General features: G+C 38.1%; 1 protein-coding gene across 13 annotated transcripts in view; it reads left to right on the forward strand.

The window, feature by feature from the left end:
• Window positions 1-12,324, forward strand: part of FOXP1 (forkhead box P1) — a 686,938-nt gene that overhangs the window by 624,739 nt on the left and 49,875 nt on the right. For all 13 annotated transcript variants that reach the window (XM_023727893.1, XM_023727898.1, XM_023727897.1 and 10 more), the window contains one exon: window positions 5,082-5,186. In XM_023727893.1, coding sequence (XP_023583661.1) covers window positions 5,082-5,186 — 105 coding nt within the window. The remainder of the gene's footprint in view (window positions 1-5,081; window positions 5,187-12,324) is intronic.

Below are 12,324 nucleotides of genomic sequence, written 5' to 3' on the forward strand. Positions count from 1 at the left end.
GTCATAAAAAGCCTTCTGGAAGGTGAGGTCAATGTGGAAATTAAGGCTTCTGGGCTGGTATGCTTTTTTTATTATAAATTTGTATGTGTGTGAACATAAAAACAAAACATATCGTCATTCACCAATTTTTACATCTGTGGTTCATTGACAGTGGTTACATACTTCACATTGTGCCACCATTCTCCTTATCCTTGTCCATGTTTTCACCACTATAGTTAACTTAGACTCTCTGCTCCTTAAAGCTCTCATCTGTGTTTTAGAGTGAGTTGTCCCTTTAATCACATGTAGGTAATTCTTTAAAACAGCATAATATTCAAGGTGAACATTCTTTATTAAAGGAGCTTAATTATTGTTTAGTTTAAAGGTGACTTCATGGGATAGTTTCAGTTCAAGGCTTAAAAGTTGTTTTCAGGCAATAGATTCAGGGGTTTCTCCAATCTCAATGTGGCTGGTATATGTAGATATAGACAGAACTAGTAAATAGAACAACAACAACAAAAAAATTAAATGTCATCCAGAATGATACCAGTACACCATTCTGAGTATATACTATATTTAGTATCATGCAATGTCAGGAATTATTACATTTTATACGTAATTATATTTTTCATGGCAAATTGGTTCTTTTTTAATCAAATGCTATCACCTTTCTTGTGTTAAAGTTATATTTAATTTATACATATCAAGGACTGTCAAGAGAAACTTAAATCAGCTGGCTTTTCTTGATTGCATATTATTGCTTTTCATATATTTGGAAAAAAATTAAGTAGTAGAAAGTACCATAACACCTTTTGGGCATGTAGATTGGCGTCATTTTCGTCTTTACCTATGTGAATTAAAAACAAAAGGCATACACCAATTAAGTGTATATCTAACATAGAAGTTAAATAGGACAATATAATTATTTAATGTCTATCCATTCATGAATCCACCTAACATTTATTAGGCATCATATTTGGTGTGAGGCACTGAGTATTCTGAGATAATTAAAACATATCCCTGCCCCTAGTAATATTCTACCTGGAAGTTTATAGTAAAAAACAAAACAAAACAAAACAAACGGAGGAGGGAAAAAAGACTTTTTATTTAGAAGTTTAATTTTGGGACAAATATGTTTAAATCCTCTGCAAGCCAGCCACATCTTCATTCCTCAGTGACCTTGGCAGCTTTTCAGAGGTCACACTTTCCACATTGGTGAGCTGTCCTTGAACCATGTATTTAAATGATTAGGCTCATGGGCTTTATCTGAACATCAGATGCTCAAGTCATCATTTTTCCAATGTGTTTCATCCTGTGAACATAATTCTAAGTTAATTCAATACAGTATTGGTGATTTAGTGGTAGAATTCTCACCTTCCATGCAGGACACCTGGGTTTGATTCCCAGACAATGTATCTCATGCGCAGCCACCACTCGTCTGTCAGTGGAGGCTTGCAATGCTTTATGATGCTGAACAGGTTTCAATGGAGCTTCCAGACTAAAACAGACTAGGAAGAAAGGCCTGGTGATCTACTTCTGAAAATCAGCTGATGAAAACCCTATGGATCACAATGGTCCAGTCTGCAACCGATCATGGGGATGATGCAAGACCAGGCAGCATTTTATTCCATTGTGCGTGGGGTTGCCATGAGTTGGGGACCAAGTCGACAGCAACTAACAACAATGACAGCAACATCCTTTTATTCGTTTATTTCCCTTCTTGTCCCTTTTGGCAAATCCCAAAAGGCGGTGAGAATATAGATACTTGTTCCACTTTTCTGAGGAAACAGAAAAGCTCCTGTTCAGAGGCATGCTAGTGTTGTCGGGTGTTGTCTCATACAGGACAACGGAAAAGTCAGAGTGAGAATTGGCCACACGTGCCGTTGGGGTGTGGCATTTGCTCAGCCACTCTCAGAGCTAATGGCAGTCTGAAAACCGAGCCTTCCGTAGCACTTGACTTTTTCCCCTACCTGATTTATATGTATATGTTTCACAAGTTATCAATTGCGCAGTAAAAAATGCCAACGATGCACAGAGTAAAAACTTCAAAGACACACCACTATCAACCTAGTTTCTTTTCTTTCAAAGCCAAAGAGTTTATTTCACACAATTGTGTTTGTTTGTGTGTCTGTATGTACACGTCTTTAATATCCAGTTACACATTAAATGTGACAATAGTATGTTTCCATTTTTGTAAATTGCAATGCATTAGAAAACAGTGCAGAGCAGTAATCTGTCAGAATGTTAGCAGTGATCCCTAGGGTGGCATTATTAAGTGTGGGATGGGGTGGGGTGGGGAGGGGAGTGTAGTACTTTTTCAGTAGCCAAGTCAGTATTATCTGAACCTTTTGTGTATAAGAGCATATGATCTTACTTTTCAGAACAAAAAGTCTTGCTTTAATTGAGGCATATTTTCAAGCGGTCTTCTGAATGTGTAAATGTGTACTTGCCTGTGAGTTTCTTTAGAGTTGGGTGTGACTGGTTGTCATTCTCAGGCCTGAGTGAGCTCTCATCTGTCCTTCCTTCGAAACAGTGACACTTAGTTGAACTAAAAATGAATTCTTAGAGGAGAGTAGTTTTCTGTTCAGGCCTTGGATCTTACACAGTTAAACAAGTTAACCAAAAAAAATGAGGCAGGCAGCAAACATCGTGTTAAATGATGTAAATTTAATTTCCAGTTGTACCTTCTTCTCCTGAATGCATATTATTTTGTTTTCTTTTGTATTATTATTATTTAAAACACTCTTGCTTAACCCAGGTAGCACGGTGTAATAAGCATTTGCGGTTCTTAATTTTGTATCCTGACTAAGTAGGTGAGGCTCCTGGTTCCCAAATTAAATAATCACACAAAATAACGTATGAGGGCTAGGAATTTGTCATATAGCATTCCTTGAGAGCAGCTTGATAGAATATTCATAGTGAATTTTAAAACTTAATACTCATAGACGTCAGTTGTTATTGTATTAGGATATTTGGCTGGTAAATTTTATAACATTATTTATAAATACAGGATACGTGAAGGAAATAATAATGTTCAAAATAGAGGAATTGTTCAGTAAATTTTGGCATGTATAACTAAGGCTAAAACTGTACATAATGGACCATTACCCATCAGTAAGTAAGATTTTTGAAGACTGGTTGATAACATGAGAAACTTTTTACAAAATTATGTTAAGTATAAAGGAATGATACAGATCTTCATAGCGTTCAAAAGTTATCAATTGCACAGTAAAAACTTGCAACAGTATCCCTAACTTGTCAAAAGTGTGTGTGTGTGTGTATATAATATACAAAGTTCTGGGTGGTAGAATTATGGAAATTGTGTTTCTTTTCTATATTTTCTAAGTTTTCTACAACAAATACACGTTAACTTTTTTTAAATAATGAAATCAGTTTAATCTTAATAAAATTGTTAAAGGCAATAATATTATGGTTAGGTTTCCTTCATCTCTGTTCTTTTTTAAGCTAATGATAGAAATAGGTTTCTTCTAAAATGATTTTGTTCCCTCCCAGAATATCTGGGAATTCCAGTGCTGTTGAAGGCCTCTAGTTTCTAATATTCTCAGTAATCTAGAAAATTCTGTTTTTGTAGTATATCTATTTTATTCATTTAAAAAAATTGAGATTGAACTGGACAGGTAGTACAGTTTTTTTCCTTGGGTCCAGTGGAATTCTACCCTCTTAACTGCTTAGAGAGTATCCCTTTCTGTAGGTTTTATAAATCTCACTAAAGGCACCTTAGTTCTCATGCCGTTCTTTTCTTGTATGAGGGGCGTCTTTCAGGGCCTCCACAAACTGGTTGTCTGTAACTTTGGTGGTGGTTCTCAGATTTATTTTCTTATTTTTGGACAGAATAGCTTATGATTGTCTTCAAATTATACCAGATTTTTGAAAGTCATTCAAAAGCTGTAGGGAAACCTAATGGTCTCTGATAAGGTGTCGTTCTGTGTGTATGTGTGTTTACTGCTAATGCGCTTTAGTTTATGTGTTCGTAATATGCTCACTGTGGATGAACTGTAAGTCGGGGCAAGTGGCATTCGTACATATATGTATGCTTTATAAATTGAGTCTATAAAATATATGAATTAACATCCTGATGGTAATACAGAATACATGTTTCGTGTGTGTGTGCGTGCAAGGGTTCGTAGTTTACTGTGCTTGAAGTTCACAGTCAGGCAGAGCCAGTGGTGGAGTAAGTTACAAAATCGCCCTGCCCATGAAGGGAATGTGCCTGAGTACAAAACAGAACTCTGAATGTTAGTTTTACGTTTCTATTTGATGGAATCTAAGGTTATGGAAACGACTGTAAAAATAATTTGTCTGCAAGAAGCCTGGATGTGGAAATCTAATAGAGAAAATATTTGAGAATATGGTCCATCGGTGAGTGCAGCACACACAGCATTTCCACAAACACCACATGGCGCGGTCAAAGCATCCCCTGACCTGGACCTGTGTGGCCAGATCCTTTCGTATTGATTGGAGTCCCACTGGACGGTTAACCCCTTCGTGCTCATACGCAAGTGTTCCCTCACTTTTGACATCAATAATTCTAGGAATATCATCTTCCTACCACTATTAGCTTTCTTCCTAAATTATTTGATTGTACTGTTCTTTGCTGAATAAAATGAACTTGTGAAAAGATTAATAATATATCAGTTGGTAATATGAAAGCAGTTTCCAGGGAAAGGGAAGAGGAAAACAAAAACCCAATATTCTGGGTAGACAGTATAGCAAGAAAAATCTCAAAATCAAGTACAGATTGTATATTTTTTCATCGTGTAGATTAAATGATAAATTCTAGCTTTTTAAAGAAATCTGTCGCAGTCCAAGTAGAGCGCTTTGCATCTCACAAAAACCTGTCAAACCCTTTTTGTATGTTGCTGTCCACTCTAGCATCTGGCTCTGCACATTTTGGTACAGTTTAAGTCTTGCTCTTAAATGACAATGCAGAATTAATTAGTGAATTCCATGTGAAAAGATCTCAGATTCGTTGGTGTCCACATTTGGCCGTGTGGGCTTCGGTTGCCTGTTATGTCCTTGCCTGGTGGGATGGTTTTTGGCAGCAAATTCATCCTCTTGTCTTCTGTGTTTTTTTCTTTCAGTTTGTCCCACGAGGAGCACCCGCATAGCCATCCTCTCTATGGACATGGTGTGTGCAAGTGGCCAGGCTGTGAAGCAGTGTGTGAAGATTTCCCATCATTTCTAAAGTAAGAGTGGTGTCTGTTTGCTTTTCTTATGTAGACATCACCTCCCACCGTTCATGCTTTTGCTCATAAAATGCCTTTTTGATGGAGGGGTTTACATCTTTTTGAGAGTGGACTCTAAATCACAAGGTTGAGCACAGTGTGATAGCAACAAAATCTATTGAGGGTCATATTGTTCAGAGAGAAAGACTTAAATCCCAAGGCAGATTCCGTACGCTTAGAAAGAGCATGGAGTTACCCGTAGTTTTAGACTGGTAGTGATTTAAAAAAAATTTTTTTCCCAGTGTTAAACTTGTAATAATTTAGTTTTTACTTTATATCTGTTTCTTTGTCTGAAATCAAAGACATACTAACTCTATAAAGTTGATGTCTGATTTTGTAACAGTTACTGGCCCATTGCATCTTGGGGGATTGGGCCCCTTTGTTGTTATACAGGTAACGTTATAAACAGAAGAAATGCAAGACACATTGATTCTTTTCTTTTTGTACTGGTATTGACTTGTTCAAATTCTTGTCCTTATAGGGAGAATGGAGTTCAATTTAATTTCTACAGTTAGTTAAAGTATGACTAGAACTTAGGTTATCCCACTGGGATCTGTAACATTGAAACAGTATCCCTGTAGATAAATATGTTCGTCTTCTCATAGTTGGACCCAAATGCCTTTGTGCTGCATCTCAACATTTCCCTTACCTATGGTGCCTTGTCAGTTAAAAAAAAATCAGATTAAACTGCCGTGTATTTTTGACGTCACGTAAATATAGTCATAATACTGAATCATTGACCTATGGATTCAATGTAATATTTCATTATATTTTACATATATATAACATATATATGTCTGTATGTATGTAAAGCCTATGTAATAATCAAACACATGCATGTGTACAGCTTCTGTATATCTAGATGCCTGTTGGTTTACAGAGTAGAGGCGAGGGACCTTCTCCCCCTGGCTTTTGTCTCCTTCAAGCCCCAAGAGAGCAGAGGTGGGCTGATTTATGTGCAGGTCTCTGGTTGTGTGTGGTCTTTATATTGTTAGAACAAACTCTTATTTCTTTATGGACCTGGATACAAATATTGTAATAAAGCAACCCTTAGGGATGTGTCTAGTGTTATCTGCAAATGATTGTAGTAAATATAGCTTTCTGATTAATGAATGGAAGCCTCTGAATCTATTTCATAGCTTTCTAGCTTCAGTATTTTACTTCAAGCATTATATGATCATTGAAAACAAATACTGAAGATTGTTTTAAAGGAGATGTCTAAAATGGTTTTTAAATAACAACAATCAAGCACAGTGATTTTATTTTATTTTGTTTATGCAACAGTCCTTTTGATTACCTGATTCAGATTAGTAATTCACATTTTCTCTTTATAAATCACTCATTATAGAATCTTGGTTTTGTTATTTCCTGATCGTATTTATATAATGAGAGAAAAAAAAAACTTGGCGGAAATCACTTTTAAGTTCTGATTTCACCTTCTGCACCAGTGCTGGGTTTGATAAATATCACAGTGCCCATTCCCTCACATGTAGACTGGCCAATGAACATCTGTAAATATGGGTTACTTTTGTAAAGTCCCTAGTCCTGTAAAGTTGCTATCAACACTGTCTATAATGTGTCCGTTTTAGAGACTGAACGAAAAAGGCTAATTTGATCCATTTTGTTAATTCAGGCTTTTGAATGACTAAAGTATTCTACCGTAATCTCAATTCATAGATCAGTTTATTATGTGGGCTGATAGGTAAGAGAGAGAGAGATAGGGAGAGAGATAATCCATACGCGTATATATATGTATATACATATATGTATATATATTTTTTTTTGGTGGGGTAAGTATATCTCAGCAAGGACAGAGCAAAATTTCAAACCACTTGTAGTACTAAAGAAAATAATCTGTTTTTAAAAGATTATTAGAATTGAGACCTAGAGTTGATGCCTGTAAGAAACATAACATCTGTTCTAAGAATATGAGGTGTCTGGCTCTTGGATAGGAAACCACCTATCAGTTATTTATTGTGGTTTGCACATGACATGACACGTTCTCAGTCTCAGTCATGTTCGCTCAGTGGAATTTGAATGCCCACTACAGACCTGCCACTGTTGCTTGGTTATTTCCTAGTACTTATTTATTGACTTGTATTTCCCAGATATAGAAACCCAACTTAAATTGGCTTAAGCAAAAGAAAAAATAGTTGGGAGGTGATACTGGCTCCTGTTACTAGGATATCCAGTGGTGCAGCTAGCTTCAGGCGCGGCTAGGTCTAGATACTTAGACAAGTTCATTGAGTATTGAATCTTTGTCTCTTAGCTGTATTTTCCTCTGGGTTGGGTTCATTCTTGGGCTTTACCATTAGAACTGGAGGAGGACAGACTTACGTGCCACTGGTGTAACAATCTCAGAGTTGCATCTCTTTCCCAGTAGTTCTGGGAAATGTCCTGGGCAGACTCTCATTAACCCAGAATGAGTCATGTGGTCTAGCTTTGAGCCAATCACGATGATGTAGCCAGGCTTGCATCACATGCCCATCTCCAGAGCAGAGGGAAATGTTCACCACACATGAACCACATAGGGGCTAGGGATGAGAAACTTGGCTCTAGAAAGTAAAAATGAGCATTGTTATCAGAGAAAGGGAGAGTGAGTGCTAAGTAAGAAAATACTCACTTTTCTGAGTTGTATGCATTTATTGGTCTGTATATGACAAATTCAGAATTTTATTTTCCTCTCTAGAGTGGTTGTAGCTACTGGAAATTCATAGTTGTCTTCAAGTTTCAGGGCCTTGTCTAATGTAGTGGAAAATAAGTTAGTCATCTTGCATATTCATATTTTCTGTATCTCTGCACAGTCGAAAGAGAAATGAAATAATTGACTTTAATGAAACCAACTTTGTTTTCCATTGAACTGGATGGAGAAGCTACTTTTTTGTGGCTGAAACAACAACTATGTGGCCTCTTTGAACAGTGGCATCTTGGGGTCATTGTCATCCAGAAGTAATGTTTCAAGTGTTTCTTCTCTAATTGCCAGACACTGAAACTATCTCTTTCCTGGGTCCACTCTTCTCTTCAGTCATCCCCCAATAAAGATGTTTTCTTGATGGTTTAAGTAAATCGATAAACAGTAGTGCTTGGATTCTCCGTGGCATTCTTACTCAACAGAATGTAGCAGTGCTTTGACCTTGATTTAGGTGTTGCTTTATAGATTTTTTTCCACCTATTTTGTAATCCCCTAATCCCACACTCCCTTGTATGTTATATTTTAACAGCCCTGAGCCGAATGCCAGGGACTGTTCCAAGTGCTTTACATATATTAACTCATTGAATCCTCAGAACAACCTTATACTGATAATCTTGTAGTGTTACTCTCACCATGTAGATAAGGACACAAGGCACAGAGAGGTTAAGTGAGTTAGCCAGGGTCACATAGCATATAGAGGTGGAGCCAGGGCCCAAACCCAGATGGTCTGGTTTCGGAGTACTTGTTCTTAACTACTGCACTATTCTACCTGGCCAGAGTCAGTGTATTTTATTAACTGTTTGCTGTCTACTTAAGGCAGTGAGGTATAAAAAGAACTTTAGAGGAAGGCAGATTGGGTCAGGAAGCCACTCACCATTAGTGTGTTTTTTGCAGCACGTTTCAGGTGCTACGTAGCTTCTCCGAGCCTCAGTATCACCAGCTGTAATATGGGGTACTAATAATAACTACCTCTTAAGGTTGTTAGAATTAAAAAAGTACAGCACATGAAGTGCCTAGCCCATACTAGGCACTTACTAAAATTATTAGTGTTTCTTTTCTAATCTACTTAAGTATACTTTAAAAAGAGGGACAGTTTTGAATATCCAAAATTTCCAGAATTTACCTAGGGGAAGGGATTGCGCCTAAGCAAAGCTTTGATCTTTCAGAAGAGATTGTTCTTTAATATAATTTTTAAACCATAAATTTCTGGCAAAAGTCTGCTCAATCAAATGTGACTTAGGGCAGGGGGCCCCAGACTTTTTCTGTAAAGGGCCAAACCAAAAAAACCAAACCCATTGCCGTCAAGTCAATTCTGACTCATAGTGATGGTATAGAACAGAGTCGAACTGCCCCATAGGGTTTCCAAGGAGTGGCTGGTGGATTCGAACTGCCGACCTTTTGGTTAGCAGCCGAACTCTTAACCGCTGCACCACCAGGGTTTCCTGTAAAGGGCCAGATGGTAAATATTTTAGGCTTTGCAGGCCTTACTGACTCAATCACAACTACTCAGCTCTGTCATTGGAACACAAAAGCAGCCATAGACCATGCTACAGAAATGGGCATGGCCATGACCTTGGACCCCAGTTTACTGACCTCTCACCTAGGGTAATTTTTGGTGTCACCATATTTTTTTAGCCAAGAAACATTTTTGCAGTCACTAGGCATTGCTATCCTGGGTTATTTTTGCTTCGATTCCCAGAGACCTCAGGTTTATTCATATTTTGGGGAAATACCCACATCTTTGGGTGGTGCAAGCAGTTAACATGCTTAGCTGCTAACCGAAAGGTTGTAAGTTCAAGTCTACCCAGAGGCACCACAGAAGAAGGGCCTGGCAATCTACTTCCAAAACAGCAGCCATTGAAAACCGCGTGGAACACAGTTCTACTCTGACACACATGGGGTCGTCATGAGTCAGAATCTATTGGAAGGCAAGTGGTTAGTGGTTTTCTGTGTCCCTGGGGATGTCCTATGGTATCATTCACCAGCTGCAGTCTTTATTCTTAATTGAGCTTGGAGTCTTGCACCTGGCTCTTAGTGTTCATTATGGTGGGTCAGGGGAGGGACTTTGCCTGGTAACTCTTCCAGTCTTCAATTCCTCAAGCTGGTAAGATGTACCTCTTAGGCTAAGGTTGGTATTCAGGATAAAAATCCCATCCGACAATAATAAAGTGCCACTGTTAGCAGAGAGCGACTGAGAAAAGGGAAGAAAAGGTCTCAAAATGAGGCAGATGATTTTTCCACTCCTGAGGAAGAAATATCATAACTGTTGGTAAATCAAAACGAGAGCTTTGACACTTCTCTGTGATCACTGTGCAGTGTTTGTTCCCAAGGTGAGGTATACCACGGGGCCCTTGATTTCGAAGATAAATACTGTACAAATAAGCATCCTGTTGTCTTTCTCTCACAGCCAGCAGAGGGGAGCTTTATCAGAATCAGCAGATACCCGTCCTATTGTACGCATTTGTTTCCCTGTTTCTTCTCAAAACAAGTTGCCATTTTAGTGTTGATTTTTTTTTTTGTAATCTATCAACCATGAGTTGTCATGTGACTCTTGTATTTGTTGGTGCTAACTGATACCAGCAGGTGCTCATGCTAACTCTAATGAAATCACCAAGCCCTGCATTGCTTGGAATCCTCTGATAACAGAAAAACAAAAACAAGCCCAGTATCATCCAGATAGGTGAAGCCAGCCTGTGTTCTTCTGTCCTCTTCCAACTTGGGTCAGGTTTATTTTTATTTTTATTTTTTTATTTTCAAACCAGGTCGAGGGCACAGTCTTCATCAGTAAAAGCATGGATTTATAATCCTTCGCTTTTTCTTTAAAAAAAAAAAAGGCTCAGACAATTCTTTGGCGGGGTAGGGCGTGGATTTGAAGGTTAAATCATGACCACATTTTCCTGTCTTTAACTTAGAATGTAAAATCAGACGCAGACCCATGGTTTCACACATACCAGGTACTCTTACGGGCTTGGGGAAAAAAAATTTCCATTTCCCCTAGGTTTTTTTTAGGTGGTCTATTGTATAACATCGAACCAAAAAAAAGAAAACACTCATTACCATCCAGTGGATTCCGACTCATAGTGACTCTGTAGGACATAGAACTGCCCCACAGGGTTTCCTAGGCTGAAATCTTTACGGAAGCAGACTGCCACATCTTTTTCTTGAGGAGCAGCTGGTGGGTTTGAACCACAGACCTTTTGGTTGGCAGCTGAGTGCTTTAATCACTGCACCACCAGGGCTCCATAACACCTAAAGAAAGTATAATTTATATCCTTGCCATTTGAGAAGATGGTTTGTTTTTGGTCAGAGGGTGAGTGTTGTTTCTCATAGAGAAAAAAAAGCACTATGCAAAACAAAAATTCCTTTGCATGTCAGTCAGATGTGTATTAGTTATTAAAGCAAGAGTAAATTTTATATATGTTCTCATAGAAGACAAGGAGAGAAATGTTGAAAGAAAATGCCCAGGGATGGAACTTCGGCCCTTTCAGAAAGTTGGAGGGCTGTAGACAGTAGAGGGTATTTCATTGGTAATTTGCCTTTTTTTTCCCTGTGAATTTTACTTTTCAAAACTGTGAAGAGTTTTATGTGAAAGAAACTACTAAGTGCGCTCAGTAATGTTTTCACAAGTGTTTTTATCATGGTAACATCTTGTTTACTTTAGTTCCCTGCCTAAAACTACTTGGAACATGTTAAGAAAACATTTCAAGAAAGCCTTGACAAAGAGGCTTTTGTTTAACAGCCACCGTGAGGCTGCATGGCTCACAAAGGTGTTAACTTTCAGCCCCTTAAGCACTTCCACATGAAATTCCAGCAACTATGTTTGTGGTTTTGGAAAAACAAAGTATATGTTAAAGAAACCAGGTAAATGCTAATACATGTGGAAGGAGGCCGGATATCATAAATTGTTTCAAACCCATTGGTGGCTCTTGGTTTGCAGGCCTGAGCATTGTGCTGTGAAATTACCTTCAGTTAATGCAGTAGATCAACACTTGTAGAGAGAGTGGTGTTGTTGTTGTTATTGTTAGGTGCTGTCGGTTCTGACTCATAGTGACCCCATGTACGACAGAACACTGCCCGGTCCTGCGCCATCCTCAGAATCGTTGCTGTGTTTGAGCTCATTGTTGCTGTCACTGTGTCAGTCCATCTCATTGAGGGTCTTCTCTTTTTTTTTTTTATTGTACTTCAGGTGAAGGCTTACAGAACAAATAGTTTCTCATGTAACAGTAGTACACATTGTTTTATGACATTGGTTAACAACCCCACAACATATCAACCCTCTAACTTCTCAATCTTTTTTTTTTTTTGGTGAAAATACACATAGCCAGAGGTACACCATTTCAAAAATTTCTACATGCACAGTTCAGTGACATTTACTACGCTCTTCCAATTGTGCTGTTATTCTCACTT

Source organism: Trichechus manatus, unplaced genomic scaffold, assembly GCF_000243295.1.
Source record: "Trichechus manatus latirostris isolate Lorelei unplaced genomic scaffold, TriManLat1.0 scaffold00020, whole genome shotgun sequence".
Lineage (NCBI taxonomy): Eukaryota > Metazoa > Chordata > Mammalia > Sirenia > Trichechidae > Trichechus > Trichechus manatus.